This window comes from Scophthalmus maximus, chromosome 18, assembly GCF_022379125.1.
Source record: "Scophthalmus maximus strain ysfricsl-2021 chromosome 18, ASM2237912v1, whole genome shotgun sequence".
Classification (NCBI taxonomy): Eukaryota; Metazoa; Chordata; class Actinopteri; order Pleuronectiformes; family Scophthalmidae; genus Scophthalmus; species Scophthalmus maximus.
This window is the reverse complement of record NC_061532.1, coordinates 14,851,278-14,870,942: the sequence shown is the minus strand read 5'-3', so window position 1 is coordinate 14,870,942 and position 19,665 is coordinate 14,851,278. Positions and strand designations below refer to the sequence as shown.

General features: G+C 42.5%; 2 protein-coding genes across 4 annotated transcripts in view; one reads left to right on the top strand and one right to left on the bottom strand.

Moving 5' to 3' along the window:
• The window catches only part of fmn1 (formin 1), a 42,866-nt gene extending 24,907 nt beyond the window's left edge, over positions 1-17,959 (top strand). For 2 of the 3 annotated variants that reach the window (XM_047328892.1, XM_047328893.1), the window contains exons 5-21: positions 789-967; positions 4,987-5,095; positions 6,750-6,811; positions 6,958-7,676; positions 8,279-8,420; positions 9,097-9,184; positions 9,291-9,352; positions 9,446-9,534; positions 9,711-9,840; positions 9,969-10,115; positions 10,352-10,411; positions 10,766-10,886; positions 14,460-14,552; positions 15,843-15,894; positions 16,359-16,508; positions 17,271-17,352; positions 17,545-17,959. In XM_047328892.1, the coding sequence (XP_047184848.1) occupies positions 789-967; positions 4,987-5,095; positions 6,750-6,811; positions 6,958-7,676; positions 8,279-8,420; positions 9,097-9,184; positions 9,291-9,352; positions 9,446-9,534; positions 9,711-9,840; positions 9,969-10,115; positions 10,352-10,411; positions 10,766-10,886; positions 14,460-14,552; positions 15,843-15,894; positions 16,359-16,508; positions 17,271-17,352; positions 17,545-17,589 (2,330 nt within the window). In that variant the 3' untranslated portion in view covers positions 17,590-17,959. Of the gene's footprint in view, positions 1-788; positions 968-2,705; positions 4,785-4,986; positions 5,096-6,749; positions 6,812-6,957; positions 7,677-8,278; positions 8,421-9,096; positions 9,185-9,290; positions 9,353-9,445; positions 9,535-9,710; positions 9,841-9,968; positions 10,116-10,351; positions 10,412-10,765; positions 10,887-14,459; positions 14,553-15,842; positions 15,895-16,358; positions 16,509-17,270; positions 17,353-17,544 lie in introns of those variants that run through there. The other variant, XM_047328894.1, reaches the window with a different exon arrangement.
• On the bottom strand, positions 17,960-19,452 carry grem1a (gremlin 1a, DAN family BMP antagonist). The gene is made up of 2 exons (XM_035616755.2): positions 19,286-19,452; positions 17,960-19,130 (listed from the first exon to the last, which is right to left on the bottom strand). The coding sequence occupies exons 1-2, from the start codon at positions 19,323-19,325 to the stop codon at positions 18,577-18,579; spliced, it is 594 nt and encodes a 197-aa protein (XP_035472648.1). The 5' UTR covers positions 19,326-19,452; the 3' UTR covers positions 17,960-18,576.
• Positions 19,453-19,665: the final 213 nt, after the last annotated feature.

Genomic DNA, 19,665 nt, shown 5'->3' with positions numbered 1-19,665 from the left:
CTCCAGAGCCTCCTGAGGGTTATTCTCACGATCCACTGTTCAGTTTGCAATGTGGTCAAACAGAGGACAGATAACACATTTCCATAAACTGTATAATCTGGTTACGTGTCCGCTGGAAATTACACAACTGGCATCTCTGTTGGCGCTCTTATCTGAAATGATACTGACAGAAACACTCCTCTCCTCAAGGTTGAGCTGCCGTCTGGTATTAGCTAGATATTTCAAATGAAAGTATGGGATCAATAATGCATGAAACATTTTCAGTGGAAGCTTAACCTCGACTTACAGCATCGACGCAGTCACGTCCTGCCTCCCACTGTGGCAACTCAGCTTTTTCAAGCCCTGCAAAAAAAAAGGAATGAAGTTTACACACTTGATATGGTTATTCCCTAAATGTCAAAACCGGGTTCTGTGTGATGATTATAGAGATAAATGACAATGTCACCTCGTGTCACACATCTGCACTCGGTCCTCTGAGCTCCAGCAGTTTTTTCAATTAGCACAATTGGCAGTAGGTGTCACCATTGCAGCAGCACACATCAATCATCCACCCTTTATCTAATCGTTTCATAACAATATATAGTATGTAATTGATAAGCGTGATAATTATTACAATCTAAATCACTACAAGATTTGGATATGTTTGTTTATATTTTAATGTTTAGCAGCATGTTAAAGAAAACAAATCTCCGATCTCTCTTCTCTTCACTGGCGCTTGAGAAATTGATAATTATTTATATTTTGGGATATTATAATAATAATAGTTGTATAATCTCTTTTCCACCCAGACGAAGCTCTGCAGAGACAGGAGGAGATCTGGCAGCAGGAGGTCGAGGAGTCGCTCTCCGTCTGCCTGTCACTCTCTCACCCGTCCAGACCGAAACACATTGACTTCCTACGCATCACCGCTCCTGAGGATGACATCGTCGATACGCCTACGCCCACACCTCTCCCCCAGGAGTTTAGGGTGAGTAGCATGAAGGGCCTGAAGTGAGGAATTACTAATCTAGTGGAGAGTTTTCTTCGTCGTCTTCGTCTTTTTAATGACAATAATAATAATCTTTTGACGGCTATATAATCTGTACTGGAAACCATATTTAATGAAGTAAATCTTCATATCAATAACGCTGCATCATCATCATGATAACGACCCACATTATAGTGGTACAGGTTTTAACAACAGTGGCCTCACAGCACTGGTGCTGTCTGACAAAGAGCACTGTGTTCCCTGGGGTTATACAACGGGACGGCTAATGTAATGATAGAATAATAGAATGCAAAGCTGCCATTCAAGTGACACAGGACACCAGAACAAATAAAGCCAATTAGTTGTTTTTATGATAAATTTATCAATCATCAAATATCCTTCATCCACAACAAAATCAAAAGTTTAGAAATAAACAGCTGAGGATGAATGGTGATATATCTTGAATTAAAAGATGATTTTTTATTTTTTTATTTTACTCATTTCATTTTAGAAAGTAGCCTCACCAGATTTCCAAGTTTCAATTTTGAAGATTAATCATCATTTCAATCATCCTTTCCCAGCTTTAAATTTTGGATGATTATTTCCAAAACCAGACAATTGATGGACAGAAACTCTTCATCTTTACAAGTCAAAATAATATGGAGTCTTCTCAGACACATCCCACATGCTGTATATTAGAGAGGATGGATTGTTCTCTAATGTGGAAAAAAATATATTTGTGAGAGTCACAGAGACATTGATATCTGTCGTGAGAACTCAGGTGAGAAATTAGAAGATATATTTTGTGTCTGTGTCCATTAAATACAGGCCATTTTTATGGTGTCATGATGTATTAAGCCCTGGTGATCTATAAATTCAACACATATTATATCTGATGCTGGAAACGGTCCAGCATGTTTGTTCAGGAGTGTTGTGTGTATGTGCTCAGAGTCTAATGCTATTCCATGGGATTATCTGGATTAATTCTTATTATTACATAAACTCCGCTCACATAAAGGCCACAGTGTACCTCGCTGGGAATGCAAAAATGCTTTACCAGTACCCATAAGATTAAGTGTGGCCAGTTAAGACGCCACTGCAGGTTACAGGCTTGTCTCCGAGTACAAGAGTTGTTAGGGAAAGTTAGACAATGTCATGACACACAGTAAAAAAAACATTATGGCTAATGTGATCTGTCTCTGACCTGCTGGTTGTGATAACATGAGTAAACATGGGTGGGCCCCTCAGAGCTAAACTTAACACAAATATGAACCAGTGATGGAGGAGGGATGGTTCTCATTTATATATTTCATTATTCTGGAGTCCATTTAAATACACTGGGCAAAGATTTCCCCACTATGTCGGTAATACCCCCTTTATAAGGCATCTTGAACCAGTTTATATGTGTATCAAGATTCACACAAAGGCAATTCAAAAGCGCTTTACTTAAAAAAAAAAAAAAATTAAAAATACAAATTAATTCTAAGCTAAAGGCATTGTCTCTAAACCAAGCACTTTTATTTCTGGCAACCAGAAATCAGACACGACCTCCAAGTGTGTCAGTTGTGTATGTTAGATTTAATGCAAGCTGATTATGAGTGTGGTGTAGGTGGGGTTAGACCTAAGGCGCCCAGATTAGCCGGGTGTTGCTCGGTCCCTGCAGGGGAACTGAGAGACCTCCCCTGTCACTGTGGAGTTACAGGCCCAAACGTCTAAGGAGTGATCCCTTGGCAGGTCTGTTTACCCTCCTTCAGCTCTGGGTGTGGTGTCCCTCCATCTGCTGTGGGTGGCTTTCCTTTGCCCTATGGCTCGCGGATCTGTCGCGGTGTTCCTGGAAAAAGTGGCTAAAGACGCCATCTGCTTCTAATAACACAGTGACAATCTGCCGGATGGCGACCGGGATGCTGCTCAAACGACAACAGCAGGTTTAACAGAGCTGGAAAGGAAAAGGGAGGCAGAGTTTGGAAGCCCGAGCCCGGAGTTGGATCTGACTTCACTGAGGTTGAGCTGAGTCACTCCGGCCGGCAGAGCCATGGAACCGACCGTGGAAAACTTCACTTTTCCATGACTTTGTGGATTTCTCTCCTCTGTCATTGGCTGCTCCAAGTGACTAACGGCTGCGTCCTGTTTTAGGCTTGGAAAGTCAGTTCTCTGGTAAAACACGAAGGAGCTGTTGAAACAGTGAAAGGATACATGTATTTCTTTTCAGCAAGCTGGAGCAGAAACAGGTTGGATTTTACTTGCATTCGTATATTGAGAGTGAGCAGAAGCTGCATGTTCCTGGAACCATCTAGACTCATAAGTGCATGCCATACAGACGCCTCAGTTACACTTTTTTAGACGGCACTTGTCTGATGAAAGATTACACAATGTTGCACTTAAATATCGCATGTGAGCAGTTTAAACAGCAACTACAATGTTGACATTGCGCTGACAGCTTCTCAAAAACGTTCTGCTCCCTCTTCTCTGGATAACCTTTACCGGTTTCTCAATGAGCAACTGTAACTGTCAGGAAATGGAGGAGCAAAAAGCCATTCTTAAGTTCTTCAGGACCTTGTCAGATGAGCAAAATGAGGAGGTGATGCAGGAGGAGCTATGTTTTAATCAAAAGAAAAGTGAGGATGTGAACTTTAAAGATGCTCTTGAGCATTCTGGAGATTCCTTATCTTATGTTATATTGCCTCATGAAGGGGAGAAGGTGACCTCTAACTCGGTGAGAGAAGAGGGAAATGACTCGGATAAAACTGAGAAGGAGGGGAATAACCTAGCCGAGTGGCAATGCAGAGCTATAAACGCTGAATATGTCTCCGAAATGCCAGACCGACACCGTGACAACTTTAAAGGTTGTCACAGACCAGAGAACTCACTGGACGAATGTGGCTCGAAGGCATCTCTGCGGCCAATTTGTCAACACAGCTCTGCTGACTGCAAAAATACAGATTGCGTCGCACCAGATGTGAATGAGGAGTTGGCGAAAGCCAGAACTTCAGCGGTGCCAACAGCGACTCTGACGAGACCCTCTGTTGAAGAAGAGGATGAACCAACACGGGAGGAAGCTGCAGATGAAGAGGAGGTGGAAGAAGAAGAAGAAGAAGAGGAAGAGGAAAGCGCTGTAAATCTAGACGTCTCTGTCCAGCTCCACCAACATCCTCACAAACCAAAAGATAATTCGCCAAATATTTCCATATCAAGAGCGTCCCCGGGCAACAACCCTCCACTGGGATCCACCTTCACCAGGGCCACCTTCTCCCCAAGCTCCCCCACGGACAAGCAGATCCAGCTGCCGGCCCTCTTCAGCGGCCTGAGGGTCCTGAGGAAAGGTGTGGTCGGGCCCGGGCACGACGTTGTGTCCCAGATCAAACCTCCATCTCAGGGGGCGAAGAGGGCTATGGTCCCAGAGAAGCAGGAGGACGCTGGAGTTCAGGGGAACCTCCTTGACCAGCTCTCCCAGTTTCTTAGTCGGGAAATCAGAGGAGACGAGGAGAACGAGGAGAAGAGGGAGATGGAGGCTGAGGGGGACCGGGATGAAAATGAGGAGAGTCAAGAGGCTCCCGAGGAGGAGGGCTTTGAAAAAGAGGACGATGTAAAAGCTCCGGGGTCATTTGATTCTGAAAAATCTCCGGTGTCCAGCGCAGAGGCAGCATTTGATGCCTTCAAGGCTTTTTTCACCCCAAAGCCTTTGAAAAGGGACCCAGCAGATAAAATTGACCTGGAGGCAGTGAGGAAGAAGATAAGAAACGATAAAGATGTGTTGAGAGCCATTTTTGAGAGAACCTCCGTTAAGACGCCGGAGAAGAAAGACTCACCTGATAGCAAAGTATGCATTTTAACAGTATATTATCTAAGTGGTTTATTAAAATATTTCTAAATCGTTAGTTCTTTCTTTGGGGCCCTTATAGAAAACACTTTTCCTTATTTTGAGAAAAACCAACTTAATTCCAACAGTACATATTTTAATGTACATTTCTAGATATGGACAAGCTGTATTTTTGGAAGTCACAAGCCTCTTTTCTCTCTAGTCGGAGGCCTCCACGCCAGGGGAGGGAGAGGAGCGAACTCCTGGTCGTTTACAAGCCGTCTGGCCTCCAATCAAGGAGGAAAAAGTTGGGCTCAAGTACACAGAAGCAGGTACTGGCTAATTAATACGCTCACATTTACTGTCATAAAAAACATTCTTGACATTTTGTGTAAAACATTAACTTTGCAAAATTGACCAATTCCCCCCTTCAAACGTGTTCTTTGTTCTGTGCCTCTGGCCTTATCAAAATAGGATTCATAAAAAAGAATTGAAGCTGTAACCTTTTCCTTTGCAAGAAACTGAGCTGCATATTTGATGAGTGGGACAAAATACAGGAATGAGCATAAAATTTACCAGAAAATATTTCATGATTTATATGTTATATTTGCTATGGAGGAACAGTCACAGATCAAGAAATGTAGAGTATGGAAGCTATTCTTTACAATTGTGTTACTCACATTCTTTGGGATTTGGGAGGGAATTGCAATATAGTGTAAGTGAAATATGCTTTATTTATATTTTAAAAAATCAGGAAAAGTCTGTCAAACTGAAAAAACTGTGTTGTTGAAGTGAGTCCTGGCTCTACAGGATGAGAGGAGGCGTTGAAATAAATGCACTGTATGACTTATACAGTAGATATCACCGCCCTAAAAGATAAAAATAAAAATCCACACAGATGCGTTAAGTAAACACAACTCCGCCCTGTGTGTGGTGTGTGTTCCTTCTGCAGCGTGTGGAAACATTTGCACACTTGTTGAACACCTGACACTCGCTGCTGTTCGTCCGTTCTTTTGAGAAAAAAGATTTTGACTCTCTAAGAAACTTTTATGGTTGAAGCCCCTTTGTATTTATAGTTTTAAAATGTTCAACTCTTGTGCCACCCAGTGGTAAAACTGTGGAAGAACAAAAAAAAATGACGTCAACAGAAAAAGATTTAGGACTCAATGATCACATCAAATTGACCACAAAAAAAGCACATTATTAACAGTCAAGTAATTTTAACTTATATGGCCATGTATCATAAATCACAAATTTTTCTCAAGGCACGCTACAGTCTGTAGAGCATATGTTGCCCTCTATCTGTATAGACCTATGATTTAGATTAGAACAAACTCCACAAAGTTGAACTTCTGTAAGTTTTGCTGCTTTCTATTTGCCACTTCCTTCATTTGCAAGAAGGTCTGACAAAGTTACAGGGGACAGTTTGGCAAAGACAGAAGTTGATTGTGGCTTCGATCAAACAAAAATTCCGACATCTGAATTAATCCACGACATGAAGCTGTGTAGTTCTTGACTATCTAAAGTAGTCTTAAGATTTATTTTTTCAGAAATATACAGTTCTTGTAAATACTGTCAAGACGGTGACATTAAATATACTTTTCACCTGCACCATTCAGTACATTCAGCCGTGCGTTAGACAAATGTTTGCTTAAATAGCTTGTTTGCAATGCCAGCTACAGTACAGCCAGTGTGTTTTTATTACATTCGCGTCGCTGCTGCTCTCACCTGATGGAGATTTATGCTGTCTGTCCTAAACAGCCTCACACAGTGGTAAAGAAAACATAAAAAAACAGTCCCAGCTCTCAAGTGTCTCACAGTTGTTGTAACTTGTGTGTCCGCGGCTCGCGCGCCCATGCAGCCACATCACTCATGTACTCTCAGGCACCGCAGCTGTAATAATGAACATGTCTTTGTGGTACAAGAAAGACGAAGAAGAAAAAAAGAAGCTCTTTCTCACTGTTCTTCTGCTCTGTCTCCTCTCAGAGCATCAGGCCGCTCTGCTGCAGCTGAAGAGAGAATGCAAAGAGGAGCTGGAGAAGCTACAGGTCAGTATGAAGGGAAAGGTGCCGCAGGCGTCATCCAGTGTACATTTAATATTCTCATCAATTCCACAGTTCTGTGTGAAAACAGCATTGTATATATTGTTTATTGATTATATGTATGTGTGGATTATACAAATTTTCATTTTCAGGAGGAGTACGGTCAGGAACTCTCCAGACTCCGGGTGGACAACGAGGACAGTGTCGCCCGTCTGGAGTTATCTCTGGCCGAGCTGCGGGCCAAACTCTCCCAGGTCGGGACCCACTGTAGAGGGGAACTCCGGGACGTCGCCGTATCCACCGGAGACGACTGTGTACAAAAGTGTTTCCGCACCGTCTGCGTCCAGACGGACAGAGAGACCTTTGTCAAAACTGCAGAGGATGGGGAAGGGACAGGGAGGGCATGCACGAGTCCTCAGCAGCAGAAGGTGACCCCCAAAAAGCTGGACCTGGCTTCTATCAACCTCAGCCTGGCCAGTCAGCGGGACGATGCAGTGTCCTCCTCTTCGTCACCTGTCCCACCATCACAAACACGTCCTCCTGTTGGTGCCACGCTACCTCTAACAGAACAACCAGCAGCCTCTTCTCAGGGAACGTTACCGAACAAAACAGACAATCCCCCTCCTCCTCCTCCGCCGCCACCACCCCCGCCCTGTTTTTCATCATTCCCAAATAACATGCAGACATCAAATGGCCCTCCGCCACCTCCGCCACCCCCACCTCCACCAACCATGCCTGGCTTAGCTCCCCCACCTCCTCCTCCTCCAGGTGGGGGTTTCGTATTGGACAAACCTCCCAGGAAACCAACAGTGGAGCCTGCCCGACCCATGAAGCCTCTTTACTGGACCAGGATCCAGGTCCAGGACAACAAGTATGTTCATACCCTACGAACGATTACTCAGTAACAAAGAACACATCCAAAAATATTATTTCTTTCAAAATCTAGTATTGTTTTCACACAGGATGATGCCATTTGCTTTTGAAATAATTATCTAACATATGAAACTATTAAAAGAACCAAAGGGCCTGATGAATCCTATTGAATAGTTTTTGAATATTGAAAACCTTATGAAATGAAATACAGTTAAATATTTAAATTAAACAAAAGAAGTGAAATAAGTAAATTACTTATTGTACTTCCAAATTGCGATAAGAAGACCTTAAACTTTAATGACATTAAAAATCACTACTAAAACTCTTTTACCTTGAAACTTTGAACGACAAAATAACATAAGGAATGAGCTGAGTTAAAAAAAAAAATTCATAATGTCTATTTTACTGTATCATGAAGGTAGGCTACTGAACAGAAACACCTCTGTATGACACAATACACTTCAACAGCATCACAAACTACGTCCTTTAAAATGATCAAAGTTTAATCAACATCTGTAAAGTAATTTCAACAAAAAATTTGATTTGACTGCATTAGTTTTAAATTGTACTTTGTTGTACATTGTTTTTTCTCCCCCTCAGCAACAACACACTGTGGGATGGTTTAGAGGAACCGAATATTATTAACGCCGGTGACTTTGAGGATCTGTTCGCCAAAACCACCACACAGACCAAGAAGAAGCCGCTGTCCGAGGCTTATGAGAAGAAAGCCAAATCCAGGAAGGTAACATGGAAAGATCATTTTGATATGACACAAAACTAATTCCTAGATTGAGAATATTTTCTGAAGCAGCAGATTATTGTGAAAGACGATAGAGGTAGGGACAGTTTGTAGTGCAAGAGATTTGCAATATGACTTTTGACCACTTGAGGGCGTTAATGCCTTTGTGTTAAAGGATGCCACATTATTCTAGACCAGTTAGGAGGGATTTATAAATCCAGACCTTTCCAGACACAATAATTATAGATTTCTAAAAAAGTATTTTAAAGGACAAGGTGACAAAAAAATTAAGGCCATTTCAGCTTTTGTCTTCCCCTTAGTGTATGGGTCATTTTGGGGGTTTATTTTGTTTTTGCTCTCCTAGTAGTTCATTTTCCATCCAAATCCTGAGGAAGGACTGCAGTCTAGCGACTGAATAAGTAATTTATGTTTTCCGCATGAACTCATCAAGTAGGCTTTAGTGGCTTTCTGTCTTTTCCCACTAAATGACAGTTAATTATGTCAATCAATCAAATACTCCCGTCCTGACAACTCAAGTCACTAATGCATCAGGGTGAAGGCTAATATGACCTTTGCTTCTTTTCACTATAGACTCTCTCTCTGCTAATGACTCACTAATGCTTTCTAGTGGCGAGGTGGTCATGGTAACTGTGTATATGTGTCTGTGTGTCTGTTGTAGATCATTAAGCTGCTGGACGGTAAGCGCTCTCAGGCCGTTGGCATTCTCATATCAAGCCTCCACCTGGAGATGAAAGATATACACCAAGGTGAGTTACGAAGCATTTGAATTCATTCAGCAAAATGAACACGTCTAAAAATTGTGCATTAGTGTATGACGGGCTAATCGCTGCTCTGTTACCATCCCACCTCAAGCCGTACTGACTGTGGACCACTCTGTTGTGGACCTGGAGACCATTGAAGCACTGTATGAAAACGTATGTATCGCAGCACACCGCACTGCGCTTCATGTACAAGAGCATCTGCACAGTCATGAGCCCATCAGTAACATTTTACTGTCAATGTGTCAGAGAGCGCAGCCCGAGGAGCTGGGGAGGATCAAGAAACACTACGAGATGTCGGAGGAAGAGGAAGTTAAACTGCTGGACAAACCCGAACAGTCAGTGCATCCTCTGCTTACAGAAATGATTTGAGAATGCACCTGTTGACTCGTGTGCTTGTGCAGAATAAAGAGACAAATATCTGACCTGCCTACCTACTGAATTACCTACATTTAGCCCCTGTTAACAGTTCTTGGAGGGATGTATGCTTACTGTTTGTGTGGTTGGGCCCAAGGTTCCTGTATGAGCTGTCGCAGATCCCGGACTTTGCAGGAAGAGCTCACTGCATCATCTTCCAGTCAGCGTTCGTCGATATGATCGCGTCCATCCAACGCAAGCTCAACACAGTCTCCTCTGTCTGCAAGGTATACGGACAACGCACCTGACAGCAAACCTACTCAATACTCAAGTACCTTGACGACGCCCTTCATATGAGATGTTGAACATGAAAGAGTCGAATGACCCTGCACTTGTTTCTTTTTTATTTTTTCAGGCACTGGCGGAGAGTAACGATGTGAGGGAGGTGATGGGCCTTGTGTTGGCCCTGGGAAACCACATGAACGGAGGCAGCAGGACCAGAGGTCAGGCGGACGGCTTTGGCCTGGAGATACTCCCTAAACTCAAGGATGTCAAGAGCAGAGTAAGGCCTCAATCAGTGTGAGATAACAGTGGTAGCTCTCGCCATAAATGACTTCAAAAGATACTATAAAGGAAAGACAAGGTTAGAAACAAAGGGCTCAGTAGAAGAAACTGTATTTGTTTTTCCAGCCTAAAAGACACTCACATGTTTGATTCGCACTTTGCATGTAATCTGTCTGCAACCATGACCTTATCTGAACAGGGAAAACCTGTCAACGCTTGTTTCTAATGTTTCAGGACAATCGTATCAGCCTGGTGGATTATGTGGTGTCTTACTACCTGCACAATGTGGACAAGGTACGAGTGCGAAAGCTCATTCTTGTTTGCTTTATTGTAGAAGAAGACGTTTATGCTTAGTTTTTTTCCGCATGAACTCCTGTGTAATTGATGAGGCACAAATCCCACCATTCTCATTCTTTGTAAAAAAATACAATTCAGAGTTTAAGTTTTAGCAATCTTAGATAGAACGTTTAGAATTCCCTTGTTGGGTTACTAGCCACACTGTACATCCACAGTTTAACAGGGAAACACTGTCCAGCAAAACACAAGGTGGGTTCCATACTAAACCAGGTCCGTCCCTGGTTTGACTGTCTCAGTCCCTGGTTTGACTGTGATGTTTTGTGTTGTTGTGTTGGGTCTATATCCCACCAGAGCGCCGGCACAGAGACGAGTATATTCCCCCTTCCTGAACCTCCGGACGTCTTCCTGGCTGCACAGGTCAAGTTCGATGACCTCAACAGAGACCTGAGACAGCTCGCACGGGATCTCACAAGTACGTGATGTCACCAAGTTGCAAACTATCTCTTCCAGCTTCCTTCTCTCTGAAGACTTCCAGAAAAATAAGTACCAATTCTCTCTGGGCCCACCCTCATTTCATAATATCACTGTGGATGGTTACACGCATTCCCCCAAAACATGGGCTCTGCTCCGAGCAGACAGACAACCGTGTGACTGCGGGACTGGGAGAGTCTCGCCTTGTGGTCATTTTGTTGTGTGTTTTTGTTTGAAAACCTCAGCCGGCCTGTGTAACTCTATCACTGTGATTTTGTGTCGCTCTCGAGAGGCTCCCAACAGACCAGACCAGACCAAACCTCGTCCCAGTCTGGCATTGGTTTTTTCCTCAGACAACCTCCAACCCCCCTCCCCCAACATCTCACCACCCTGGTTTCCCATCACTGGCCCCAACACAATTGAGGAAATGTTTATTCTCAGGGCTAAAGGCCTGCTTCTTTGACCAGACTGGATCTAGCTAAAGCCCCAGAACAAAAGATGTCCTCTTGTCTTTCTTATCCTCCTTGCCTGTTCTCTTCTCTCTCAAAGTGTGCCCATATGACGCCATTCAGCATGCCAGCCAGTTCAACCAGACAAGTCGCGTTGAGGACAATGCTGACACGTATTGTATTGTGACTGAACACATTGTTGTATCCCTATGTATACATGTGTTTTTGCCTTGTGCACTGCGTGTGTGCGTGTATTCGGAGACTGGCAGGAGTCTTGCTGCTGATACTGGCCTGGCGCCTTTCAGATCCAGCTCCTAATCCTCGTGCCCCATCAGATCTCCCATCGTTGGGCCTTTGTGCCCTTGTCGCCGGCACAGGGAGACCGTGGCTTTCCACTTATGTAATCTCCAGACCTCTCGTATCTGCAGTATCTCTGCACGGACCTCTGCAGCGTCCAACGGATCCTTAACCTGCTCAGCTGTATCGCCTGTGCTCCAGTGTGGCCCCCAGATGTGTGCCACAGATAGCTTTCTTTACCTCTCAACGCGGCTCTGTCTTATCGGGCCGCCGTCCCAAACCACCGTGCAATCTGGATTGCCGTCGCAGGTTCCTTTTGTCCCGGCCGTTTCAACCGCCCCCATGCCTGGTTTGAAGCTCTGCTGCTGTGATACTTCACTCTCCCTTTGTTTTCTGTTTGTTCGGTATGACATGTCTCCAAACACAGGTCAAGGGAGATAAGTTTCTCTTAAGTCAGCCACGATGCCTAATGAGAAATGAGACTAATGAAATGAGAACCAGAGACTGTATTTCATTTTTTAAAAGGCTCCATATTAGAATATTCACTGTATAAAGTTGAAAGCTGATCCAGATTAGTTTGGTTTTACCTCTTATTTTTATTTTATGGCTTTAGTATGGTGTGAAGCATCTTGAGCTGCCTCACTGAAGTCTGGACATTTTCCTTAACTTCTTCAGAGGGGCTGTATGTGAGAAGGCAAATGTCCCAAAAATGTTGCTCCGTTTTCTGGAACTTTTCCCGGCAGTCCCCTTGTAAAATTTCCAGAGTGAGCCCACGTGAGAATACAGAAGGAAAATCTCCGGAGAGTCCACAGCGCCTGAATCTTCCGGAAATTCTGGCACGCACCTGACTCAGACAATCTCCTGCAGCGTTCTTCTTATGAGAACGGCAAATTGCAGAAAATATCTGGACCCAATTTTGCAAATGTCTGGAAAATAGCTTATGAAATGCTGCTTTACGAACAAAATTTAACATGAGTATGAAAAAACACATTTTCTTTTCATCTATCCAGTATGCAGATTTTCTTTTATTTGTCCAGACATCCACCAGTATCATTGATACTGATGGATAACAATATTGATATTTGAGCGCATAAAAAGACAAACATGATAACAGTGTATCAGCACAATATTATAAGCCATGATAAGGATTCCCAAAATTTGTGTTTAGCCATATTAGAAGCATGAGCCTGGCTCTATGAAGGGCAACATAGATCTGTCAGTCATGTCAGTCCATCACTTTGGTCCAGACAGAAATGACTCAACAGCTGTTAGATGAGTTGTCATGAAATTTTGTATAAACATTCATGGTTCCCAGAAGATGGATCCCAATAACCTTGCTCATCCCCTTGCTGTTTTTATTTTATTCCACGATCATGTATGAACTTTCTTGGCACATCTATTCTATTCTAATGTGAAATACGGGTGATGAAGACAAAAGTGTTTCCATTCCAAAGACTTTTCTGTTCACTCTGATTCCTCTGATAGATTAACTGTCATTGTGGAATCTGTGCTGAGTATTGCTGTGATTTACGAGGTGATCAATCCAAACACAGCGTCACCAAAACCCTTAAATCTCTTTAAAAAAAGCATTTGTCTGTCACTATAAGACCAAACCACTGCCCGGTGTAGTTTGTGTAATTTCAGTTTGACATGCACCACACTCCTCCTCAGCAGGCTCTGTTTATGTGAAGCTCTAAAAACCCTCTTCAGCCCGACATAAGCAAACTCTCGTCAGGCTCAAGAGGCAGAGAGAAGAGAAAGAACGGCTTGCCACACAATGCAGAGAAGGAGATACCCGCCTACACAGTTTACACAAATCCCGAATGAAAACAGTATTCTTTTGTAATCTTATCCCGGAGATGTTGATCGAGCGTCAGGGTTGGGGGTTGGGGGGGGGGGGGCTCGGCTCCCTCTGCAGCCTCTATTATGACTGGCTCCGCAGACTGGCTCCTCTGATCCGCTGATTGGACGCAGAGCAACTCAGAGCCGCAGACTGGAAGTGGGAGACGGAGAGAGAGAGAGAGGGAGCAGAGTCGGCAGTCGCCATCTCTGGGTGAATCGTGAAGCAATCGTTTGTAGAGCTGATAACCTCCTGCTCGGGCACAGGTGGAGCTAGTTTAACCCAGAACTCTCTCCTCTTCTGTCTCTGAAATTATTCTCCCTCTGTGCTATTTGAAGTTGAAGTTCTAAAATGTAAGGATAAAAAGACAAAATGAATGACTTATCAACATAAATCTCAAATATTGGCTGCAAGACAGAAGAAAAGGCTTCCCAAAAAAAATTGTTATTATTATTATTATTATTATTAACACTGCCTAGGACTGATTTTAAAAAGTTTGGATGAAATCTGTCCAGAGACTCAACATCTGTGGCTGAGAACAAGTATTAAATGTGAAGTGTGACATGATTTCTGGATATTGAAGTCATATTTCCACATCTTTTGCCTCTCGAGGTGCCGCTGAAGCGCAAAATCACTTTGCTCCGGTTTGAACATAAAAATGTCCAATTCTGCCTGAGAGGTCGGGGATTTTCTTCACACAAGCACAAAAATATTCATAAATCTTTCTGCATTGCTGGATATTTTTGCACCAATAGATACTGTCTTGTTCCAAAACTCATCTTTTATTCTCTGTCTATAATGATTCAGACCGATTGTCCAGTTGTGTGATAATATTTTCCTTCCTGGGATTTTTGTTTTTGAAATGTCCTCCCTGTGTGGTGATTATCGTGGCTCATGTTTACTGTTTAGCTCTCAACCCTTTAATTTTTTGCATCACATCCTGGAAATTTTTTGTCACATAGCTTATGTTGTTCCTTTTTTCATTCAGGTTGTGAGAAAGATTTGCAGAAGGTTTGCTCTGACTCTCCTGAAGAACACCTGCAGCCGTTCAAAGACAAGATGGAGACTTTTGTTCTCAGTGGTGAGTCATACTGTGACAGTCGAGTGAAAAAAAAACATGCACTATCTAAACACAACATATGACATTAAACAACAGAACAATATAGACAACTGGTGAAGAAGGTGCTATGTGCACACGTGTGTGTACCGAAGGGAGTTGTGCATAATCTTATTAACAGATATTTAGCAATGTCAAACAGATGAGATGTGTCGACAGTGACACTGCTCTGTTCAGAATGACTTCTTTTTTTTCGAGTTGCTGTTAAGTTTGTAAAGTTTCTGTTGGTGATTACTTCAAGTTAAGAGATTTAAAAAAATATTTTGTGTCTTTTAAAATGTTCTCGATTAAAAAAAATAAAATAATTAAGAAGCAGCTGATCTCTCATTTAGTTTGTCCGTGCGGTAGATAGCGTGGATTCAGAGTCGAGGCTAGACACTCAGATTAGGATCCGACAGATTGGGCAGTGACTAAGAGACTCCCGCTTGAGACACACAGGCACTGGTCCCTACCAGAAACTCTTTCATTGCAGAAAAAAAAAATTCTTTCAACCAGCCAAGGCTATTTTTGTTTTAAAACCCAACTCATCCTAACTCACAAGACATCATGCAATAGAGACGCCTTCCATTCCCAGTGTTTGAAATGGCGCCGATGGTAAAATGTATTTCTTATTTTGAGTGTCATAACTGTTCTGTGTCTCAAAAGCAAAGACCCAACCATCGGTCTTCATGTGGTGTAAAACCTTACAGATCAACAGGACTGTGTGTAGTTTATCAACAGCATTTCTGCCATTCAAACTGTTTTTTCAAGCTTTCATATTTCTCAGGGAACATTAGTCTGGAACATTTTCTTCCTCTTGAAATGCAAAATAAAATGTTTCAAGATGTTTTTACGACAAGCATTACAACTGCGGCAAACTAAATGACACAATTTTGTAAAGTGATGTCTCTCTATTCACCAAAAAGAGTAAGTAAAAAGTTATCAAAGAGAAAACTTAAATTTAAAATGTGTTGCTCTGGGAATTTTTCTGGATCTTAAAGCTGAATCCGACAACATTACAGGGACTCGCTCACAGGTAGTTGGTGTATTTGTTATTTTTATCATAATGGCATTGCAATGTGAAAATAGCAACACGAATGGCTCCATTGTCCCATAACTGATGATTGTCTGGCTCCATTTGACATCATCATGAAAGAGCTTCTCATTGTGTCCCTACAACATCAACAGACTCTTCCACATGGATTATGATTCGTCAAAGTATAGTCAGTCAGTCTGAGCGCAACTAAACTATTTCCTCGTCTGTTTTCTTTGCAGCACGGAAAGAACACGCAGAAGCTTCCTATCAGCTGATGAGCGTGCAAAAAAGGTTCGGAGACTTAAATCATGTTGACGTTTTAAGTGCAGCATCGTGGCCTTTGTCTGGAATTCAACAAACGATTCCTGACGTTCAAATCTCTGCAGCGATCAGTAGATGGAAATATTTCTGAAAAAATCTACTGGAAAAAGCAGGAAGCGTGCAACCATGAATGAGAATTGACTTTCGTGCCATCGTCTATTTTGACATGGAGTCATTTTTGGTATTGGATCGTTAATTATTTTTCATTTTCATCAGACAATTGTTTCTTCTCCAGGTCCCATATTTTTTCCATTTAACTGAATTTAATATTTTACGAGCCCCTGACTGAAAAGTCATCATATCTTTTATTTATGAAGGTCAAAATGCAACACATGGTTCTAGATTTAAAATCAAGTTTAACTGAAATAAATGTACACCTCCATCTCAGTTAACTGGGTTTTAAATTTTTTCTCTTTTATATACTTGCTGCAAAGTTTTCAAGACTTGGTTCTGTACTTCGGACTGAAGCCCAAATCTGGAGAGAAGGACGTGGCTGCTGCTCATTTCTTCATGCTCTGGTTTGAGTTTTGTGCCGACTTCAAAAACAGGTGGAAGAGGGAGAACAAGAATATCTCCAAAGAGAGGTGAGTGGCGTTTGCGTGCACTCGCAGGCCAATTTTATTATGAACACCTGTGCATTTGCATATTAACGCTGTAATACAATCAGCCAATCGTGTGGCAGCCGTTCAAAGCCTAAAACCATGCAGACGAAAGTCAGAAACGTCAGTTAATGTTCACATCAAACATCAGGATGAGGAATAAATGTGAACTCGGTGACTTTGGTACCACAGTGGAGCAAGGTTTTTTTTAAGGTCTAACAAATGATGAGCGAAGGACAGGCCTGTAACCATAACAACTTTTTGTTGGGCGATGTATTGTCCCAGAAATTATTGCGATAAACAATAAAATTGTAATTTTAAGACCATGTGACTCACCTTGTGTGAGTCACTGACCTTTTCCTGCACGATTTTATGTTGCTGCTGAGAGAAATGTAAACAAACACAATCAATATTCAAAAAAAATTATCGAGTTCATGTACCGTTCGAAAAGGTGTAATTATCGTTACAGGCCTAGTGAGGGATCACATACAGTATGGACAGACACAATCTAAGAGCTGCAGGTTATTGATTTTTTTGGTGATGGATTTAATGTTATGTCTTTAGGTAATTTTCTTTAAACTGAACTTCTGTAGACAACTTTTGTTATTCATTTACTTTACAAGGAAAACAAGTTTGTCCCAAATTCATAACTTAACTAACGATGAAGTTGTTGTTGTTGTTTTTTTGTAGTTTGAATGGACGTGTCAAGGGCTCCAGCATTAATAAGCTGATTCTTTGCTGTTGTAGGTTAAAGGAAGCTCAGCTGTCAGTGAAGCGAATCACTGCGGAGAAGAAAGTGGAAACGAGAAAGATCAACCCCAACAGCCTGGTAAGACGGGATCCATGATAGCACAGGGAAGCATCACACAGAGACAATATTGAACAGAACCATTAACAAGCAATTGTCTAGTGTATGAATGAGCTTTTTAACATCCTAATCCAAGGTGATGCAATACATCCTAAACTACACAGAAGAATGGGAAGAATTGTTCCTGTCTTGATCATATTTTGCTCCCAACAGAAAGAACGACTACGTCAGAAAGAAGCCAACATGTCTTCTGCTTAAGAGACTTCATCTTTCAACATCTGGGTCATTTCAGTCACACGACCACCTTCTGCTTGGACCGGATGGTGTCAACATCTCAGACGTTGATGTCATTGATTTGGAAACGTGGTACCACACCAACGACTCACCTTTTAACAGACTTCATTTGTTATTCTTACATTGCTGGGAAGTATATTAAATACAAAAAAATGTGTTTTTTAGAGATTAAAGACTGGAACAATTGTGCAATAAGTAGATCAGAGATAGATTTAACTGTATTAATTCTTATTTTGCACTTGATTTTGCATTAATGCTGACATGTATAGTTGAGAATCTTTTACAGTATTTTTCAACAAATAAAGTCGCTGATCAGGAAAGAAAAAAACGGGGATTGTTATGGCTTGAAAAAAGATTTATTGTATTTACAAGCAACATTACACGATACACAAATTATACACAGTCATAAAAAGAAGTGGCATTTAGCTGTGCAATTTTATATATGTATATACATATATATATATATATATATATATATATATATGCATATATATATATATATATATATCATGACAACCTTTGACTTACATCCCACACAGTGGAAACAATGACACCATATCCTCTCGAAGATGTGTCCTCTTACATTTCCTGCTATAAGGTAGAATCTTGCAAGACCACCTACCTGCCTGTATACGGACAAGAAATATAAAGAATTTAACTTAAACTCATTCTCTTTGGCTCAAGGTCATGAGGCCAAAACTAAAACTCTAAACCTTTGGCAACTGCCAACGAAAAACCACTAAATCTGTTTACACCAAAATATGTAATGGATGAAATGACTGCAAAGTGGTCCAGTTAATTGCTGGTCCAGTTATCACTTTAGATGGATCATGACACCTGAATCAGCTAAATCAGAGGGTGAACATCTCTCCATCATAACCACGAGCAACCTTGATCCTTTTTTCCCCAATATGTTTTGCAAAGCTGCACTTTTCCTCCAGGACCGAGGGTCTAGTCCGTCGCTATCGTCGTGCAGCGGCACTGCTTCACGCGCTGCACGCGCTTCTTCCTGGTGCTCGGCGTCTGTCCCGGGCAGAAGAGCGTGTACGTGACGGTGCTGAAGGTCCTGGGCTTGCACGCGGAGCAGGACTCGAACGCGCTGCCGTCCTGGTAGACGTGCCGCGGGATGTAGAAGGAGTTGCACTGTCCGTAGCAGAAGCGGTTGATGATGGTGCGGCTCAGGCAGCCCTCCTCGCGGATCGTCTGCTTCAGCGGCTGCGTCTTGCACCAGTCGAGCCGCAGGTAGCGGCGCTCCGTGACGTGCAGCGCCTCCTGACTGGACTCCAGCACCTCGTCGGTGGACGTCACGGGCCCCGGCCCGCGGGAGATTAGTCCGCCGATGGGCGGTTGTTGTTGTTGACACCGCTCCGAGTCGTTGGGGTTGTATTTGTTCGGATGCGGTAAGGCGCCCTGGAAGGTCGCGGCGTCTGTACTCGGCAGTGTGCAGAGCAGCAGGGCCACAACCACAACGGGGACCAGCGCCGGTGTCGTCCTCATCATCGCAGCTGAGAAGGAAAAGCAAAAAATAAATCAGTTTGTTTATGGAGAGCGTTTACGCATAGGTTTTTTGCGTGCGTAAAACCTGTGCGTAAAACAATCATTTTCGCCGAAAACACCATCTAATCAGCTTTTCTGTCCAAATTAAACAAAGCTGAGTTACCTGTTTGTTTATTTATAAACGCCTCACAAGAAAACTTCATCCAGTCAGACACTTGTTTCTTCTCCAGGTCCCAGGTCTCTCTCTCCGGTGGCTTTATGAATGAGACACTGAGGAGTTTTCTAAACTGTCTCTGAGTTTCAGAGCTTCAGCAGAACACGCCCCCCCTAAACTCTGATCCTCACTGATCTGAAAAGAAGAAAAACCCTCCTCCAAAGTTTGTCTATGCAGATAAATCGTTTATTTGACTTTACAGAACAAAGACAGAACACAAAGATTATTTGGCAAGATGAAGAGATCCCTGTTTCAGTGAAGACTCAGTGTTTGATGCTGTACAGTGACGTGCCAAAATCCCAGGCATGAATCATCTGTAAAGTTTTCCC

Excerpts from the sequence above, each read along its gene's own strand:
- grem1a (XM_035616755.2), bottom strand. The coding sequence starts at position 19,325 with ATGAAGTTTTCTTGTGAGGCGTTTATAAATAAACAAACAG. Across the intron at positions 19,131-19,285 it reads GTTTATAAATAAACAAACAG|CTGCGATGATGAGGACGACA; the intron begins GTAACTCAGCTT and ends TTTCCTTCTCAG.